Genomic DNA, 21,148 nt, shown 5'->3' with positions numbered 1-21,148 from the left:
TCAGGGGCTGGCAGGTTTGCAGATGTTAAGACCCAGTCAGAGGAGGACACTCTTCCTCCCCTCTCCCTTCTCCATGTGACTTTCTCTCCACGCCCCACCTTTCAGTGTTTTAGCCTACCTGGTCTTTCTTCACTCCCCGCACATTTATTCATTCAACAGCCATTTGTCTGGTGCCTACTGTATACACAGGGAGGACTGGAAATTTATGTTTCTTCCCAGCCTGTCTGGATACACCGTATTAATCACCTTGTTGATAGACTCAAATGGAGTCCTGCTAATTTGCCTTCCTCCCCCCTTTCAGGTAATACAGGTGCATTTACATAAATTTTGTTTTTATAGACTAAGCTCTGTTGTTTGCACTCACACTAGGTGGGAGATGGGGTTGGGGCTTAGAGATGTGTGGCCTTACTACCCTATATTACAAGTGTTCATAATGCTTGAGGCCAGCCCTGTAATATAATATGAATTCCTTACCCTCACTGCAGCCTTAGGGCTTGAATGAACTCTACCTGTTTCTTATTAAGTGACAGATACACTGCAAATCACAAAATTGTCAGTGATTGGACACACCTGTTAAATCTATAATTGGGAATTTTTGATAATTACAAATACTTTTCGAAAATAAATATGTAAGGAAGAAGAGTTTACAAGATATCAAAGTTCAAGTAGATGGGTTATGGAATAGAACTTCTAATTCTATGCCCTTTGAGATAATGTAGACACAGCCCCTGAAGCCATGAAGTTAAGTTTATGAAAAGGCAGCGTAACATAAATGGCATGCCCGTGTGAAACTGACCTAATTGTGCAGGAGCAGAATCTGTCCTTCCATGTCTTCTGCCAAAAATAACAGTGATAACAGCAGTGATAACTAATGCTTATTAAGCCCTCACTCTGCCCAGCCTTGGTGCTAAGTGCCGGTTACTAAGTTTCCTCTGTAAACATCACTCACCCCTGTTCACTCTTAATAACACAGTAGGTATAATTACAAGTTGTAAATGAAATAATATAGTTGATTTAATCAATGGGTGAAGAACCTTATCTCCTGTTGCCAATCTGCCTGACGAGTGACGCGTGTAAGTGGTGGTTCGCTACCTAGTCTCACCATCAGCAATTATTATTTCTAGTACTCAGTCGGTTCTTACCTGATTGGTGGTCCTGAGGATGATATTTTCCCTTATCTGTATGCTACCAGCTACGGTAATTTTTAAAAATTTACTGATTTTTGAGAGAGAGAAACATCAATTTTTGTTGTTCCACTTACTTATGCATCATTGGTTGATTCTTGTATGTGCCCTGACTGGGGATCGAACTTGCAACTTTGGCGTATCAGGACGATGCTCTAACCAGCTCAGCTCCCCGGCCAGGGCCTAACTACAGTAATTTTAATAAGAATTTCCAAAGTAATGTCTTAAGGCACCTGCGCAAAAGCCAAAAGCTTGTCCCAAAGCCTCCCCATGCATTTGGAATCACCAAGTTTTGGTATTTTCACCGGGAAGAGAACCTTTGCCAGCTGACATCGGTGCCTCCTCCTGACCTTGCAGGATCATTCTGTGACAGACACCACCCAGGGCAGGTGGGAACTGTGTGGATGTGGGAGATGGCCGTGGTGGGGCTCGCCCAAGTCTGCTTTCTTCGCTCCCTCCCGGCCACATGTGTTTATTGAGGAATAACTTGTCGAGCCCTTTGCTAGGGGCTGGAGGTACACATGGGAGAGAAATAGATACCTTCTCTGCGCTCATGGGGCTGCCGGTCTAGTCTGTAACCTGGCAGTTGTAGAAATGTGTGATTGGAGCCCATGTTGGTAGCACCCACGGGGACCTTGTGGTGCATTGAGAAGGTAGGATGGAGGGGGATCTGAATGTGGAGAAAAGGGAGTGCAAAAGGCCACGTGTGGCGCATTTGAGGAAAACAGAGGTCGCTAGAACTGGAGAGTCAAGTCAGGCCAGATCTTGCAGGTCCTGTTAACATCCTTGACCTGATTGTGTTTGTTTTCTGTTTAAAAATGAAATCTCTAGTTCCTAAGGTGAAATTATACAGGCTGGTTCTGTGCTAAGCATTTTATGTGTGTAATTTATTTCCCTCTCAGAGCAGTGCTGTGAGTTAAGTTTTTCTAAGCATGGCCTGAAACCCAGAAGCCATAAAAGAAAAATCTGCTGAATTGAATCCCACCCAGGTAAATTTCTGTGGGGAGAAAGATACCACAGACAGAGTAAAAAGGGCGATAAACCTAAGATAGATATTTGTCATGCATATAATAAAGGATCATTTTCTGGTTATATCAAGAGCTCCTATAAATCAGCAAGAAGAACATCCAGTAGAAAAGGAGCATGACAAACTGGCAGTTCACAGAAAGGGGGGAGAAAGTGGGCTGAAAACACGAAAAAGTGCTTAGTCTCACACAGAAATGCAAACTAGAATGGTGCCATTTTCCGTGATGCAGAATCGACAAAGATGATAATCTGTGTAGTATTGGTAACAGAGAGAAAACAGGGACTTTCACAGTCGGTTTGTGGAAGTCGAAACTGGTGTCTTCTTTTGAGTTAAAAAAAAGTCTTGACATAGCAATTTTATTTCTAAAAATTTAATTTATGAATTATACTTGTAAAAGTATGTACAGATGATTGTAAAAGATGTGTTCTGCTGTGTTATTTGTAGTAACAAAAACGTAGAAAGAACATCAGTGTCCTAGAATAGGGGTTAAATTATGGATGGTGTAGTCATACAATGGAATATTGTGTAGCTATTAAAAAGAATGTGCTGATACAGAAAGATCTTCAAATTGTTGTAAGTGATGAGGAGGATTCCGTGTGTGTGTGTGTGTGTATTTCACATGGGTGGGCATGGAGGCATAGTGTGTTTGCACACGTGCACATGTAGATAAGCATGTATATGTGAATGCATGAGACGTTTCTTAAAGATTCAGAAACTGCTAACTGTAGTTGCTTCTGAAGAGTGCACCTGGGAGTCTGAAACTTGGGCATTTTCTTTGAATTTCATACCTACCTGTGCTATTATAATAAACGAATTAAAAAGATTTTAGAAAGTTTGTCTTTTGTTCCAACCAATCCGAAAGGACACCGACGCTATAAAAAATTAGAGAAGCCTGCATTAGCTGGCTGAGAGAGGGAAAGGTTAAATGGGAATGAAAGTCAGGCTACCCAAAGGAAAAGGCCTTGGTGGAAGCTGTAAACATTGCACTTGAGGCTGCCACCATAGTGGTCAGGCAGAGGACAACCGTGAGAAGTTTTGTTAGAAGCTGATTTTACAAAAGAAGGAAGAGACGACAGTGGTGACAGTAAGGGAACAGACCCTCCAATAGATTGTGAGCGTCACTGGACCATACTGGCGAGGCTCAATTTGTACTTTTGTCAGCCACTCGACTCACAGGCATTTCCACTGTGCAGATGTATCACCAGTTATCCTTTGTCATTCATTGCTCTCTCTCTCTTTCTCTTTCAAGATGGTTTCACCCAAATATCACTGGCGTGGAGGCCGAAAACCTACTGTTGACAAGAGGAGTTGATGGCAGTTTTTTGGCAAGGCCCAGTAAAAGTAACCCCGGAGACTTCACACTTTCCGTTAGGTAAGTGGGAAGAAAAGGAGAGACTCCCCAGAGTGTTTTCCAGGTAGGAAACGTTGAAACCACACTTGGACCACTTGCTGCCCTTGTGTAGGGTTTGAAGTCCCCGCCCGCCTATCAGACCTGATTCAGGCCTGCTTGTGGGCCTCGGGGTGCAGCCTCCTGAGAGTGAGAAGCTTGGGGATGCAGCGGAAGGGGGGTGACGATAGGCATTTTTTGTCTCCTGAGAGACCGCCCAGGATGAGCTGGAGGGGAGTATAACCAGTTGCTAAGCCACCCACTGAAACCACTCATCCGGAACCCGGCCCCCTGCGTTTTTCCTTCCCTTCTGTTGATCTCTTAGTGGGAAAAATACTTGTAAAGAGTTTCTTCAGATCATTTGTCTTTTTCAAGAAATAAAACATCGCTGAGGAAGTTGTGGTCCTGTGCGTTCCCCTGCCCAGTCCCATTCCCCTCCCGCTCTCCCCAGAGGAAATCGCCACCAAGAGGTTGGCATATATCCTTCCTGACCATGTTTTCGTACTTGTACTGTGTTTGTACTGTGTGTGAGCAAGATCGGGTTGGTGTGTGTGTTTTTAGAATTCACACCCATGGCTTTGTAACGTATGGATTATTCTGCAACTTCCTTTAAAAAGTTTTACATTCTGTTCTGGTACCTATAGGTGTAATTATTAATTTTAATGGCTCTGTAACATTTGAATGGTGTGAACACGTCACGGTTTATCTGGTCCGCTGTTGTTGGACATTGGGTTGTCTTTAGTTTGTTTAAACTTTTTTTTTTTTTAAATATATGTTTATTGATTTCAGAGAGAGGAAAGGAGAGGGAGAGAGTGAGATAGAAACATCAATGATGAGAGAGCCATTGATCAGCTGCCTCCTGCACGCCCCCGACTGGGGATCGAGCCCGCAACCCGGGCATGTGCCCTGACTGGAAATCGAACCCCGATCGCCTGGATCCTAGGTCAACACTCAACCGCTGAGCCACGCCCGGCCAGGCTGTTTAAACTTCTTTTGAACAGCATGTCCAGCGGCCTACTACATGTCTCTCTGAGTAGGTGTAGGAGAATTTTGGTAGAAGTTGACTTTCTCTTAAGTTCTTATTCCCTCTACTCGAGCTCATTCCTGGAGCTAGAACTGAACTGCCTTACAAATTTGATTGCATTATTATTTTTAAATAAAGAAGTTAGTAAGATGTGTTCTTGAGGATCCCTTTAGGATCCCTTTGGGAGTTTGGAAGTCCCTTTTTGGTGCAGATTAGTTTCTTAAGGAGCCTCTGTCATTGGCTTTTACCTCCATTTTACCATACAGAATGGGTAGAAGCCATCATGAGTCCTCTGGGCTTGTCCCAGCACTGACATCTAACCTAAAGTGACACTGACCTGTAAGAGCTTGGATGGAGATTATATTATGATGGTGATGACGACGATGATAGCGAACATTATCGAGGACTTGACATATCCACGCTGTTGAGCTAAGCACTCTACACACATCATTTTATTTAATTTTCCCGACAACCTATGACTAAGCACCACTCTTATCTTTACCTTACAGGTACGCAAGCTGAGGCACACAGGTTAAGTTAGTGAGCTAGTCTCACGTCTAGTAAGCAGCAGGCCCAATATTATAGAATTAATGTTTTTCCCCCGCTCTACTTTTTATTTTGAGAAATTTTATGCCTGTAGAAAAGTTTGTAGATGAAAACAGCGAGCACCCGCATTCCCTTTACCTGTTAACGTTTTGCCACATTTGCTCTTTCTCTTTCCGAGTGTGTGTTTGTGTGTCTTATGTACTTTTTTCCCCTTGACCTTTTGAAAATAAGTTGTAGATATCAGGACGTTGATTTTTACCTCTGAATGCTGAAGTGCGCACATCTTAGGAACAAGGATGTTCTGTATGACTATGATGTCATTACTATGTATGAGGAACATTAACATTGACCCAACATATTACCTCATGCGTAGTCCATGCTCACATTTTTCTTACTGTTTTAATAAAGGCTTTTGGAGCTGTACCATTATTTCCCATCAGGAAGCACATGATATCTGTTTGCTCCATCTTTTGGTGTTTATGCTCCCAGAGTGTCATTGCTTCTAGGCCCTTGCAATGGACAGAGCTGGGAAATAAATATTTACATATTTAAAACCAAGTGTTCATACTGATAGTTCCAGTTCAGCCCAACTTCCTCACCTCTCCCCGTCCCACATTTGTGTTTCTCTTCGGTGGCAAGAACCCTGTTCCACAAGAGCATCAATCTGTGACCTCATCTGTCCAGTGCCGTGGTACGAAAATAGATTCAGAATGACTCTCACTGTCGTTTCTGATTGCAAACCCATTAAGTAAAGTTCATGGTTTCTTTGGAGTCTTTTTGTCCCTAGAATATATCCCATTAAGGGTGTACAGTCAGTACTGTGTTCACAGTTGCAGGAATTCATTTTCTGTGTAGTTGAACTTACTACAAAGTTAGTTTCATTTCTTTCTTATTGCGTTCAGTTTTGTTTTGTTTTATTTTTGTCAATTTAATTTTATTTTTTTCAACGTGTGAAACATTTACAAGATTTAAAAGTCCTGGCTTCTTTCTCTAATAACATAATGTTTTTGAGATTTATCTGTGTTGCATGTATTGGTGGTATTTTTTTTATTGCATTATATAAGTACGCAGCTATGTGTTTATCCATTTTGGTGATAAATATTTGAATTTTCAGTTTTTTTCCATTATAAATAAGGCTGCAGCGAATATTCTTATACAAGTCATTTGGTAGCCATACGGTTTCATTTCTTTTGGGCAAGATACTTAGGATTGGATTTACTGGGTTACACGATAGATGCATATTTGTTTAAGTTTTAATTATATGCGTCTTGATTAGTGGTGAGAAAAAGTGTTGTCACTTAAAATACGCAATTGGGTAGGTCAGACTTTCAAAGTAGAAGTTGTTTGAGGGAGAATCTGATAAACAGAGCACTGTGCTGAGATGATGGACCGTGTTTATTTCACTCCTCGCATTTCATACAGGGAAAGGATAAACTCACTAATTGGGTTTGTTTTAGTGCTTCGGTGAAATCCGATAATGAATAGAGACCTGTTTTCACTAGTGTAGCGCTTTATTTGTTTTCCCCCTTTCTAATGGACTATTTTAGAAGAAATGGAGCTGTCACCCACATCAAGATTCAGAACACGGGTGACTACTACGACCTGTATGGTGGGGAGAAGTTTGCCACCTTGGCTGAGCTGGTTCAGTACTACATGGAGCATCATGGGCAGTTAAAAGAGAAGAACGGAGATGTTATTGAGCTCAAGTATCCTCTGAACTGCGCGGATCCCACCTCTGAAAGGTCAGTGGTGTTTTAGTAGACGCAGAGTCTCTGCGTCTCTCCTGTGCCATAGGTGTTATGCGAATGTGTTGTGGGGCTTCGGCTTGTACCTGTTTCTCAAGCAGCAGTCTGTGTAAAAAATTTTTAAAAAAATTTTCAATTACACTTGACATTCAATATTATATTAATTCCAGGTGTACAGCATCATGGTTAGACGTTTATATAACTTCTGAAGTGACTCCCCCCATAAGTCTGCATCCACCTGACACCATATATCATTATTATTGAGTATATTCCCTAAGCTGTACTTTACATCCCTGTAACTGCCAATTTTTACGTCTTAATCCCTTCGCCTCTTTCAGCCCAAGCTGTGATCTTTAAAGTTCTATTAAAGTCAGAATAATAGGATCCGATTATTCTCAGAGTGCCCTTGCCTTGCAAAAGCTCCAGTCAGTGTGACTGACACTCATTCTAGGGCTCTCAGTCTATTCCTATGTATCCTTAGGACGTGCAGTAATTCTGAGACTACTGAACTTCAGCTGCTAATCTTTGAGAGCTATGAGAGGGAGACGAATGATAATGGCCACACCAAAGCCCAGCAGTTCTTGGTGGCCGCTCTCCACCAGTTATTCAGCAATGCCACCAACAGATGTCAGTTTAAGCTCAGAAGTGGGGAAGCTGAGGACTCCCAGGGTCCGATTTTTCCGCAGCTCTTTTCTGTCCCACCCACAAATGTATGAGGATGACCTTGCTTAGCGGGAATTGTATTCCTTCAGAGGTCCCCCACCACTTCCCACTGTTGTGTTGGAGCTGAGCTGATGTAAGCTGAAGCTTGACTTAATTTGTATTGATTTTATTGCTTTTCTACGTTCCCATCTCTTCTGACTCAGTACAAATTCAGGCTCTCTTAATTAGGTTTGTGGATTTTGTATCTTCGGGTAATTTTCTTTAACCTTGACCTCTGTGTCAGTGCTATTATATGCTGATAATTTGTTTCTCCAGCTACCCCTGTAGCTTCAAGCAAAAGGCTGTCCACCACCTAACTGCACAGTTTATTTCTAAATTTTACTCTGTCCAGTTGAGGGTGGATGAAAAATAACTCAGGGTATTTTCCTTTAGTCATGAGCCATTAGCATCTGCCAAGACAGTACTTGTTTTCTTACCAAGATCCTGAGGGGAAAAGCTACCTTATTAACATGACTGTTAAAATTTTTCTGTAGTCTCTCAAAGTCTGCCCTCGAATGGCCTACTGGACTCTGTGTGCTGGCTACGAGTGCAGATTGCTGGGCCTCATTCAGTACTATATTGGTATCTCTGGTCGTGAGCAATGGGAATTGACATTTGTAGCAAAATCCCTCACCCCTACTCTAGGTCTTATAGGCATTAAAATTTGCAATGATAACCCAGCATACAGGCCAGAGATGTTGCTAGCAAACCCAGAGGCTGTCCAAGTACAGGTTGGAAATCTGGAAAAATTTGAAATGCCTGAATTAACTTATAATGAGGATCTTTTTCGTATCTTGTTCACATGCCAGAGGAATAGCCAACATTCAAGTAATCACTGTCTCTGCCATGACTTTCTATTGTAATTTCTTTAAATGGCTGTGATTAAGTAGTTGGTCCTTTTAGTGCTGGGTGTGGAGAACTGACATATTTTTAAAACGTGAGAGATGTAAAAGAAAAAGGAAAGGTTGAGGACATCTGTCTGCAAATGACTGGGGGCTCATTGAAAGAGTTGAATGGTCATTCCTGACACCTTTGTCATTCTTCCTACCTGCTTAGGTTGCAAAATCGCTCAGTCCCCTGGAAGAATTTGTTTGTTTTTAAATTGTGTTTAGGAGACCTGACTATATATGGTAGTTTCGTGAAAGAGTGTCATGATCCCATGGCAGAACTGTATTTATTTTCATTCTTAAAAATGTAGGTGGTTTCATGGACACCTCTCTGGGAAGGAAGCAGAGAAGTTACTAACTGAAAAAGGAAAACATGGTAGCTTTCTGGTACGTGAGAGCCAGAGCCACCCTGGAGATTTTGTTCTCTCTGTCCGAACTGGCGATGACAAAGGGGAGAGCAATGATGGCAAGTCCAAAGTCACCCACGTCATGATCCGCTGTCAGGTAAAGCTTTTGTTGAACTTGGGTCTGGCAAACTCGTCTTTGGGTGATTTTTCTGCTTGGAGGAGACAGACACTGTTACTTTCAAAGTTACTTTCTTTGCTCTCTTAGGCAAGGGCTACTATACTTTTAGTAATAATAATTGTTTCATCATTTCAGAACTTTATTAAATTATTTATTTCTAGTCTCTCTCTGGCCAATTAAGTCACGCCTCTGCATCACCTCTCGCCCTGCAGTGTCTAATCTGTTTCTGCTCGACTAGTAGCTAGAGTCGGCCTTAGTCTCTTTCTCTAAAGCAGTGGTCTCAGTTCCTCCTTAGGAGTGCCCCAGTCTTGCCTGTGACTGCATTTGCCTTCATAATCCAGAGTTCCTGCATTAAGGATGGGAGAATTGAACACTGTGTTCTTTGTCATATACAACCACTGAAGTCTTTGTTTAGTTAGTTTATTGGTCAGTTAATGATTGGACAGAGTTCCCTACATGTTTCAAACCATTAAGTCTCCCAGCCTTTGCCAGAGGGGGCTGTGTGTGTGTGTGTGTGTGTGTGTTGGTATGACTTTAGTACTATGGCAGCTTAAAACTCTGCCTTAGCTTTCATTTCCTGCTGTGCAGAAGTTTGAAGTCAGCGAGAGAGGTGAAGATTGGGGCCTTCTCAGATCTTTCTTGGACTTCACATAGCCCTGCACGTTTACATGGCTTTTTAGATTCACAAGAATATGTTGGAGGTTTTCAGAGCCCCCTGTGGTCATAGCCTAGATTTCCCTCTTACGTTTTTGGTCTGTGTTTTCTTTGCCCTAACTGGTATTGCCACATGAGGCAGCCATGATATTAAACAGTTGCTGCTGATTGTTTTTGGCAGATCCCCTGAAGACAAGGCTGAGTGAGCTCTGAGTCAGTCAAATAAAATCTCTCAAAACAGGGCTTTTCAAGGGAGCTGCCAAACAGGCCAAATAAGGACCATTCTTTGGGGATAGGTCGTCCAAATCCATTCTGTCCCCTCTAGTTGTCTTAAGTCGCTTGTTTTCATAGCTACTATGATCACAAGGCTGCTCGTTTTCAAAGCTACTGAGGTAATGGGGAGAGGTGGGTGGGAACAGGGCAAGTTAAAAATGCCAGTTTGTTGCTCTTACCAAGATTCAATCATTTTTCTTGAATTAGATGCTCCTTGGACTGTTGCAAGTACTTCTTGAATTGTCAGAGTTCTGAAAAAGTTGATGACAATTTTTGCCAGTGTTCTCGCTGCTTTTATGGAAGAGTGGATTTTCAGAGGTCCTTACTTTGTACCCAAATATTTTCATATATATTATTTCTAGGGTTTTGCGTTTTCTGAGTTTTTACTGTTTTCCTGTTGTTTCCCTTAAATAGCCTATTCCCATCTCCCGGTTAGAAAAAATTTCCTGGTCTCTGTTTATAATTATTAGAAGATGATAGTAAGGGCATGTATATTGGGCCTCAGTGCTGCCTCACCTGCCCTGGTGCTTGATGTGTTTCAGAGAGAAATAGTAATTTACCTTCTTTTCAGCGGCCTTATGTATTGCAGCTTAGCCTGCAGTATAAGTAGAGGGTAAAGAATACTGTTTTTCATATTTTTTAAGCTACTTAACTCAGGAAGGAGAAACTTTCTTCTGGCTTAATTGGTGTTGGATTCTAATTTGTTGCTTCTCACACCTCACAGTGAGCTCTTGGGTTATTTGTTACAATTTTAATGTCCTTATTGCCTTCTTTCCTTGGTGTTGCCACAGCTGTCTGATCTTTCCACTACTGGGGGTGGCGGGGAGTTCGTCTCTGCACTTCAGTTGGGAAAACAGTAATCTAACATAGAAGTAATAAACGTAATTTTTTTGTGCTGAAAGGAACTGAAATATGATGTTGGTGGAGGAGAACGGTTCGACTCTCTGACAGATCTCGTGGAGCATTACAAGAAGAATCCCATGGTAGAAACATTGGGCACAGTTCTACAGCTCAAGCAGGTGAGCATATTAGAGAGCTAAAGCTCCATCTCCTTAGAGAGTTGAAAAATCCTAATGAAGGATATTCCAGATATACAGAAGTAGAACAGTATCACGAACCTCTATGTGCCTATTACCCAGCTTCAATTATGATCACTGCATCAGATCTTACTTCATTTATTACTCCATTCACTGCCTTCCCCCTGTGCTATTTGGGTACAAAGTCCAGATATCACATCATTTACACGACTATCTCCATATGTATCTCTAAAAGGCCTTCAGAGCTTTTAAAGCAAGTTTTCACCAAGTTGTCATTGTAGGTGCACCTTTGGTGAGATTGAATTTATATCAGCAGAGTAAAGTGTGTATGAAGATTGGAAAAAGACTTTTTTCCTGACAGGACAGAAAAGAAAGTGAAACTGTATTTGAAAATGTTTATTGAGAATTACAATGTCCTGTGAACTTCCTGTCCTTGCCTTCATGAACACCAAAACAGACATCTGGTGTTTTTTTAATTTTAATTTTTTGTATTAACACTTTTTTAAAATAATACTTTCTTCATTTCACACCAATTGCTGAATTTGATTAGCCCCTCAACACAACTCGCATCAATGCTGCTGAGATAGAGAGCCGAGTTCGAGAATTGAGCAAATTAGCCGAGACCACAGATAAAGTCAAACAAGGCTTTTGGGAAGAATTTGAGGTAAGTTATTAAAAAAAAAATTATTTTTACATGAGTTATTAAGTCCTATTTTTAACAGATGAGAAGTTGGTCTTGTGTTTGCAATGGGATCTGAAAGACTTGAATCTATGTTCTAATTCAGCCATTGATTGACATGGAACGAGTTGCTGAGGGGGCTTCTTTGAAATAGAAGGGCATTGTGTTCTGGGGAAGGGAGCTGGCAGTTAATATGAAATGGATGAGCCAGTAGCTCCATTTGGCTCTTGGTTTGCTGGCAGAAACCCAGACAGACAAAAGGATCTAACTCCTTTGGACGGTTTCCAGCATTGACTGGGGTCTTCAGAAAGAATCCAATGCCTCATGTCAGCTTTAATTTGGGTGTTGACATTTATAACATTGGGAAGTTAAGTTAACTGATCTCTTTCCTGAAACCAACTCAGGTGGGAGAATGTTCCCCAATGGGAATGTACAGTGTTCCTGTTGTGCTCTGGTGTGTCACTTACCAATTATCTTGTCCTCTCTCTTTTCATCCATTGGACAGAAAATTTTCTCAAAAACAAGAATTGTGCCATGTTCACCTTCATAGTTACCCCTCACATGTGTCCCCGTGCCTGGCACAGCGCAGAAACTCCATCAACAGTCCATTATTCTGTACTTCTGTAGGACTTTAGAATTTACATATATTTGTGGAACGAATGAATGAATGGATGGCCAAATAAAGCAATTTTAGCCACAGGATGTCAGATGCACTTGTTGAGATATTATTTCTGTTTTACAGATGAGGAGCCTGAGACTCAGGTTAAGTAAATCCTCTCTCCACAAATTTGACTGAATCTCAGCAGTGGGGGTGGGTGCAGAACACTCACAGTCCTTGCTCAACACTGTGAACAGAGACTTGAACTCAGGTTTATTCTTTCATACCAGGCATTAGGTTAGTGCCTGAGGATACCATGCCAAACAAGATGGATAGGGTTTCTGTTGATGTATCCAGAGGTACTTATGCCCTGTCGTTTCTCCTTTATTTTCTTAGCAGCACTGATTATTGTTGGGTCCGTTAATTTGTAAGAGGTGTAAGGTTGTGATATTTAACTTTATCATTCCTTTATTTATTAGCTGGAATAGTTCTATAAAGATAAGTTTTTCATCATCAAGGCAGAATAAATGCTCGATTCTTTTCTTTTTACTTAAGCAGTTGTCAAAATAGCATTCTCCTCCCCTCCCCAAATTTTTTTTGGTATCAATATATACTCATGGATTTTTAACGCATTTGGCGCGCTTCTGTCTATGGCGTTTATTATCTTTTTTGTTGCTCAGATTATTTTAGCTTTGCCCAGTGGGAGTTTCTGCAAGTCGACTTCTGATCGTTGCCATACAACTCTGTTAGTTTTTGCAATATTCAGGAACAGCCCCGTTGGGAGTGGCTCAGCTGATTGAGCGTCATTCTCTGCATCGAAAGGTCGCCGGTTTGATTCCTGGTCAGGGCACATGGTCAGGTTGCGGGCTCGATTCCCAGTTGAGGTGCGAGGCAGCCCATTGATGTTTCTCTCCTCCTCTCTCCTCCTCTCCCTTCCTCTCTCTCTCTAAAATCAATAAGAACATTTAAAAAAACACAGCACATGCACACGCAAACCCCACACAACACTTGTTAACTGGGGTTATTTTTCCCCAGCACTTTAAAGCTTGTTTTCCTTGGTAATTTGGTTTGTTTTTAAAGCCCAGCCTTCTCATTGTTACGCAAGCCGTTCTCCTCTGTCATTGTCTGAAGCTGTTTTCAGTTTGCACAGGCGTGACAGTCATTCCACTGACAGCCACACAGATGTCCTGATTCCTCCTGCAGCCCAGCCATCCAGCGTGTCTCCAGGAGGAGCTTGCGCCTGTCCTCAAGCCCACAGTACAGTTTGATTTCCTTAAAGTGATCACATCCTGCTCAGGGGAGCTATAAATTCTCTTTCAAGATGGCTAGGTTTTATGGAAACAAGACTTTAGCTGTACCCCAAAGCTGTGTCTAGAATAATCATTCTTTCTGGTGATCTCTAGTGGAAATCTTCCCTTTGGTGACTAAGCAGTGCCACACTGAACAGCAGTCCGTGGCCAGACTGCAGCCTCGGGTTTGAAAATACTCCAGGATGGCGGGCGGGAGCTATACCCGGGACTTTCCATCTAGGCCTGAGCTCCCAGTAGCTCATAAAAGGGCTGCTGCCTTCCTGTGGGCAGAGCATTGCAGCGGTTAGAGGTTTTATTCCACAAGCTTCATGCTGAAGAAATTCCTTTATTTTCTTTGGACTATTTCTCTCTCTCTTGCTCTCTCTTTCCTCTCATTCTCTGCCCCTACAGTGTCATGTTTCTCTCTTTTTTTTTTAAAGATTTTTTATTGATTTTTTTTTTTTAGAGAGGAAGGAAGAGGGATAGAGAGAGAGAAACATCAATGAGAGAGAAACATCGGTTGGCTGTCTCCTGCATGCCCCCTACCAGGAATCGAACCTGCAACCTTTTCGTGCAGGGGATGATGCCCATCCAACTAAGCCATACTGGCCAGGGCGTCTTTGTTGATTTTTAAGTGATTGAGTCAGTTCATAGGGTTTGGACTTTTTGAACACCATCTTAATGTCTAAAAATCAAGATTGAACCTCCTTCCTAATAACACAGCAAAATATTGCTCAGTAAGACCGGGGCTCACAGTTCAAAGGAAATGCCAGCTCAGAGAAGGCAAATAGCTTTAATTAATCTGCCCTCATTTAAAAAATTTGAATGCCCATTTCATTGTCAGAGTTCTGCACACATTGTATTTTACTTCTGCCCAGGTTCCAGCTAGCTAAACACTTTTGTTATGAGCTGTGTGTCAAGGCCGAAAATTGCATTTTGAAACTGAGAGTCAAATAGCAATTTAAACTCCTGACTTTCATACCTGTCTGTGAAATTCAGATAAATGAAATGGAAATAACAGGGCTGCCGTGTTATGAAATATTAACTCTGGCACTTCTTGTAGAAATCTTTATGGGGTAACCATTTTGGCATTTATTTATATTATATAGAAATAACTATATATATATGTTGTTTTTTTCTTTTCTTTGTAGTCTGCCTTTCACTTTCTTGGTTTGCCCATTTGTGACTTCCCATTATGGATTAGGCTTGTTTGAAACCAGTGGTCCCTTGAAGAGGCACTTTTTGTCATTTTGAACACGAAACCTACCTCTTGAAAATGCTTCAGCCTGGCTTGCCCACCTTCCCATCCATTTCTGCAGCTGCTCCTCTCCCCACTTCTCCAGATCCCCTCTTCCGCCGGGCCAGTCCGCCGTGCTGCTTGCCTTAGCCCCTTCGTTCCCCGACAGCATTCCCCCCCTTTCCCTGCGGAGGCGTCCTTCCTGACCACTTGCCTCAGGAAACCGAGCTCTCCACTCTCTGGCTGGGGAGACTGTCACAGGGCAGGTGTCTGTGTAGACGCAGCTGGCTGCCTGTGGCACTAATGTAGGAGGGATTTAATGCTCCTGGCCCTGTCCCCAATCCACTTCTGTCCTCTGGTACTTAAATTTGACAACTGACGTATATATGGCCTGCTCTGAATTAAACAGTGATAAAAGGAGGCGGGTCATAAACTCCTTGAGAACATGGGTCACATCTGCTAGTCGTTTACTGTATACCAGTACCCGCTGGCTTTCATTCTCTCTTTAAAATTAAATTTATTGGGGTAGCATTGGTTACCAACATGAATTTCAGGCCCACAGCATTCCAGTATGGCATCTATAAACTGTGGAGTGCTCACCACCCAAGTCTCGTCTCCTGTCGTCGTCTGGTCCTCTTTACTCTCCATCCGCTGCCTGGTTTTCATTCTTAATAATCGTTATTGCAAAAGGCTTCTCTTTTTATAAACACCTGTTATTCATTGTAGAAAATTGAAGCAAAAAGAACGGTAGGAAAATGGACAGGGGGGGAGGGGAGGAGAAAAGTCTTTTCACTTAACACTTACTCTGCTTATTCTCCCACGGCGTGAAATATTCCCCCAGAACACCTTTTAAATGGCCGTAGAAAGCTCTTTTATATGAACAAACAATAGTGTTCCTTAGGCAGCTGTTTCCTGTTGGACGTGTTTGTTGTTTCTGATATTTTTGCCGCGATTGGTACAGTGTTAACATGAGCATTCTTAACGGCTATTGCACAGGACTGTGCACATTTCCTGGGATAAATTCCTTACAGCAGAAACCGAGCCAGGCTTTTCTTTCTTTAAGCTTTTGATGCATAACAATATTTGCTTTTGTTTCTCCCTAGACACTACAACAGCAGGAGTGCAAACTTCTCTATAGCCGAAAAGAGGGCCAGAGGCAAGAAAATAAAAACAAAAATAGATATAAGAACATCCTGCCCTGTAAGTATCAATATTCTTCTCAGTCAGTGTCACCTTTGGAGATTTTGATTCTCAGCACATCCAAGGCCTTAGCCTCTTTTAATTGTGAGCCGTTTCCAAAATAATCAACTGTGACAGGGACTGATGGCCTCATTCACCCAATTCCCGTGATGCTGATTACTGAGTGAAATTGCCACGAGGAGGTTTTGAGTGTGGTTGTTTTCTTCTGTTAATTCCTTTTGTTGGCCTCAGAGCGACGATCTCAAGGCTTGCCATCTCCCAGTGTCGGGTCCCAGGCCGTATCCTTGCTCTGAGTACCTGGCTCATGGGTCTTGGGAAAGGCACCCCTCCTTTCTGAGGCTCTGTTCCCTCATCTGCGGAACAGACAAGCTCCTCCTGAAGTCTCTTGCAACTGTTCTCCCTGATGTCCGAGTGACTGGAGATTTTGGTACATGCCTACACTTGGCTCAGAAGGAGTACCTCCATTAACACCCAGGTGCTGCCAGGTAGCGCCCAAGGGAACCATGGGGGGAGAAAAGAGGCCCAGAAGGATGGAGGCCATGTACAAGGGTCCCAGAAATGGCACTCAGCAGTTGTCACAAGATTCTCATGTACCCTTACCCAGCTTCTCCCAGTGGTAATATCCTATATACCCATAGTGCATTATCAAAACCAGGAGAGTGCCTGACAACGCTGCTGTAATATTCTTAAAGGAAGTGTTTTGAGGCATCATGTGGTGTTCAGAGTATCATTATGCTTACTTAGGATTTAAATTTTTACGTGGTTTTACCATTAAATGAACACAGCTCAGACTATGTTGAGGGTGAACAGATTTGAACCGATCTGTCCTGAGAGGCCCGAGTGTTTTGTGACTGTGGGCTCCTTCTTTTCCAGTTGATCATACCAGGGTTGTCCTACACGACGGCGATCCCAACGAGCCTGTGTCCGATTACATCAACGCCAATATTATCATGGTAAACTTGGCTTTTCAGTGTCTTCTCACTATACATTTTTATTTTAATTTTAAATCCTTCTGTGTGTCCCAAAAGCAACTTTCAAATGTTTGACGGATCTTCTTCCTAAACTTCTAGCCTGAATTTGAAACCAAGTGCAACAATTCAAAGCCCAAAAAGAGTTATATTGCCACACAAGGCTGCCTGCAGAATACGGTGAATGACTTCTGGCGGATGGTGTTTCAAGAGAACTCCCGAGTGATTGTCATGACGACGAAAGAGGTGGAGAGAGGAAAGGTATGTTAATAACATACTCTCCTGATAAAATATTTTAGTATTGCTCACGTCAGGTTGACCATATTAAGAGCTGGATAGACAAGTTAAGCTTAAGCTAACTGACCCTCTAGAAAAAAGGGCGTTGAAGATATTTGATGATGACCTGCCTTGGGGTAGTTTTCTTTAGGTTTCTTCTACTTCAGGTTCATTGAGCTTCTTGGATCTGTGGATTTACTTTTTTTTTTTCAAATTTGGACAATGTTTACTATTTCTTCAGATATGTACCCCACCCTGTCCTGGGACACCAATTACACGTATATTGGGCTGTTTGAAGTTGTTCTACAGCTCACTGAGGCTTTGTTCATTTTTTCTTATTTCTCTATTTTTGCTTCCTAGTTTCATTTTGGATAGTTTCTTTTGCTATGTGTTTAACCATTTGTTTAACATGTTTTGCTCTATGTTTAATCTGGTACTCCTGTCCAGTGTATTTTTCAGCCAAACATTGTCCTTGTTACCTCTAGAAGTTTTATTCGAGTATTTTTAATATTGTCTATGTCTCCTTCACAAGTGCCTCATTCCCTGTGCCTTTGAACACGTGGAATACATTTATAATTGTTTCAATGTCCTTGTTACTAGTCCTATTATATGTGTCATTTCATTTTTCCAATTTTTCAGTGGTTTAAGGTGGGAGAGTAAATCCAGCCCTGTTACTCCATTGCCAGCAGTGGTCACGAAGGGAGTGTAAGGAGGAGGCCTGTCTAGTACTTTTAGGTGCTGAGAGAACTAAGTCAACAGTGGTTTCACTGGTCATATAAATGGTACTGTTTCTGACTTGTAAGCTTTTACAAATTAACTTGAATTATCTGAACAGTATATTCATATAAATATTCAAGTACAGTTAAGGTTGAAGTTGCCTTTGCCATCATCCCTCGTCCCCCCAACTTTAGTCTTTTCCTCCTACACGAGCCCTGTTTGACGTGGCATTCTACACTCTCTTGGCATTTACATACGTGCATTATTAAAGGCATTGCAATAGGCACTGGGTACCTACCTTTACATATGTGTGCCTTTAGATACACATATGTACTTATGGAAGCGTATAGGACCATTTTCTGAAAAATACTGTATGAAAAAGTGCTGCCCGGCCGGGCCTGGCTCAGCGGTTGAGCGTTGACCTAGGATCCAGGCGATCGAGGTTCGATTCCCGGTCAGGGCACATGCCCGGGTTGCGGGCTCGATCAGTGACTCTCTCATCATTGATGTTTCTGTCTGTCTGTCTGTCTCTCTCCTTTCCTCTCTCTGAAATCAGTAAAGATATATAAAAAAAAAAAGACTTAAGAAAAAGTGCTTTCGTACAGTAACTTTGTTGTGCATCTTGGGCGTTTTTCCCCCACTACATACATGTTCTAACTTCTGTAAGTACGTGCTGGTCTGTCTCATGGTAACTGCATGATATTTCGTGGTCTGTACATATCATCGTTTATTCAACCATCATGTACTGGGCATGTAAGTATTCTGGCTTTTGCTTTTATAAACAGTGCTGAAGTGAACAGTCTTGTTCTTGCTTTTGTGTCCACGTGGCAAGTGTTTCTCTAGGATAGACGTCAAGAATTGCTAGGTCATAGGGTGTGCGTGTTGTAAACTTATGAAGGTTCTGCCAAACTGCCTTCCAGAGTGGTTGTCCCAGTGTGCACTCCTCCCCGTGTCCCCCCCCCCCCCCAAGCTGCATGTGCCCAGTAGCCATCTCCTCATACTCTTCCCTACCCTTTGGGCATTTAGAAATTATGTAACATCTACACATAGAGCTATCAGTCAGATCTCACTGACTGTATATCCCAAAGTCAGCCTGTCCCCATAGGTTTCTTAACGTGGAAAAGTTCTGTGGTTTTGTTTGTGTTCTAGGCAAAGTGCTTTTTAGATATACTTGAATTGGTTTATATAAAAGCCGCACAGAATGTAGCAGTCGTACATGTAAGTTAAACCTAAGGCAGGTGGGCGATTTTGGATTTCAGCCCTCCTACTGTAATTTTCTTAGAGTTGGGAAGGGCAGTGTGATTTTATAAGGTTTTCATTGTTGTGCAATAGTGGTTGGTACCCCCGAGGGCTGGTCTGGTCATTGTGAAACAAAGGCCTCCTGCACTAACATTAATTGTTCTTGAATTAATGGATAAGTTAAGACATCTTCATAGTTTCCTCTTCAGGTGAGTGTCACCTGCCCGAAGTATGGAAAGGAAAACAACTCTTTAGAGGGAGAGAGGAAGGGAGAGGGGGAAAGAGAGAAACAGAAACATTGATTGGCTGCGTCCTACACGCCCCCTACTGGGGATCGAACTGGGCATGTGCCCTGACCAGGAATAGAACCAGCAACCAGCATGGGGTGACGCCCAACCAATTGAGCCACACCAGCCAGGGCTCCTGGGCTTTAGTTTAAAAACTAAAGTATTAGCCCTCACGGTTTGGAATTCCTTTGTCAAGGTTTACATCACAGTTTGGAAAAGTGGGAGTCGGGCTGCGGTACTTTGCAGCTGTTTAAAGTCAGCTAAAATGCTTGTCGAGTTGTGATTTAATTTTGTGTCTCTTGAGTGACAGCAGACCTCAGAATTGATTACAGTTAATATTAAACAGCCTTGAGTACGGTTAATATTAAGTGTTTATTTGGGGGAGAAAATTGTATCAAATCTGTCACAGGGTATTTGGAGCTATAAAACACTAGAGTGAAAGCTGAATTCAAAGCAATAATAAATAAAAGACCCCAAGCTGTGCCAAGCAAAAAAGTCACACCAGCTATTAAATTCTCCCAAACGCTCCTCCTACCGTGTTTTTCTTTTTTTCAATTGTCCATTGACTGTGGGGGCTAGTCTGCAGCTGCTCTTTTATTTCCATATTTATAACTGGGAATTTCTCTGTCTTCCTAATATACAAGGAAATTGTCTTTTGCTGATATTTGTGTCTGGTTGTGGAAAGGGAGTGGTGTCAATGACCGCACCCAGCAAAAACCCCAAAACACAAAATCATTCTTTGCCCAGGATATGTCACTGCATATATCCAGACTCATCTCTCATGGAGCGGAGTATCTTCTTCCCTGGCAGCAAGAATGATTTTTTTGGTGTCATGTTTTCCCATCTGCCTGCTCTGAAGCCAGCAGATCTTGCAGGCTTGGCGTCCCCAGGCGCCCAGTTAAGCGAAGGTGACATGTGCAGTAGGTAGCAAATGGATCTGGATATAGAAAAAGCAGCTGCTTCACAGCCCAGGCTGCTGGAGGTATTTGCACTCGGGGTAGATAAGGCGCGGAGCCCTCCTACGCTGGGGTGGAAATGAACCAGACTGTCTGGCTCAGTGGGCAGCCCATCCACCTCCAGAATCCTCACTTGCCTCCCCTGCAGAGCAGCTGGCAGATCTCTAGGCTTCAAAACCCAGTGGTGGCTAGACAGCACCCTCAACCTGGCCATTCCCTCACTTTGCATCTTTGATTCTTTGGAAATAAATAAACAAGCATTGACTCTCCTTTGACCTGGGTGTGGGATTGGACAATGGCAGACGGCCTCTTTCCCCTTCCCCCTGCTTCCCAAGCACTCGCCTTCTACTTTGAACTCTCCTTTCCTTTTCTTTGGAAATCCACCAGCTCACTGTTACGCCATTCTCCGTATGAGTGGGCAGTAAGCGAGACTTGGACATTTGCTTTGTGCTGGTTTAGGCTTTTCTTTCAGAGTTCACAGGGATTAACTGTCTTTTTTTTCTGATTCCTTCCAGAGCAAATGTGTCAAATACTGGCCTGATGAGTATGCTCTGAAAGAATACGGGGTCATGCGCGTTAGGAACGTCAAAGAAAGCGCCGCCCATGACTACACGCTAAGAGAACTTAAACTGTCCAAGGTTGGACAAGTAAGTATATTGTCGTATTTTAGAGACTTTGGGAACCGCTTACGGTGTGCGGCAACCCAGGGCC

At 42.5% G+C, this 21,148-nt stretch overlaps 1 protein-coding gene across 1 annotated transcript in view; it reads left to right on the top strand.

Annotated features, from left to right (window-relative positions):
* PTPN11 (protein tyrosine phosphatase non-receptor type 11) overlaps window positions 1-21,148 on the top strand; it is a 38,829-nt gene that overhangs the window by 5,756 nt on the left and 11,925 nt on the right. The window contains exons 2-10 of the mRNA XM_081122550.1: window positions 3,461-3,583; window positions 6,716-6,910; window positions 8,814-9,006; window positions 10,857-10,973; window positions 11,542-11,655; window positions 15,898-15,994; window positions 16,868-16,947; window positions 17,065-17,223; window positions 20,953-21,084. Coding sequence (XP_080978676.1) covers window positions 3,461-3,583; window positions 6,716-6,910; window positions 8,814-9,006; window positions 10,857-10,973; window positions 11,542-11,655; window positions 15,898-15,994; window positions 16,868-16,947; window positions 17,065-17,223; window positions 20,953-21,084 — 1,210 coding nt within the window. The remainder of the gene's footprint in view (window positions 1-3,460; window positions 3,584-6,715; window positions 6,911-8,813; window positions 9,007-10,856; window positions 10,974-11,541; window positions 11,656-15,897; window positions 15,995-16,867; window positions 16,948-17,064; window positions 17,224-20,952; window positions 21,085-21,148) is intronic.

The sequence above is a fragment of the Miniopterus schreibersii genome, assembly GCF_964146895.1.
Source record: "Miniopterus schreibersii genome assembly, chromosome: 20".
Lineage (NCBI taxonomy): Eukaryota > Metazoa > Chordata > Mammalia > Chiroptera > Miniopteridae > Miniopterus > Miniopterus schreibersii.
This window is presented reverse-complemented; position numbering and strand designations above follow the sequence as displayed.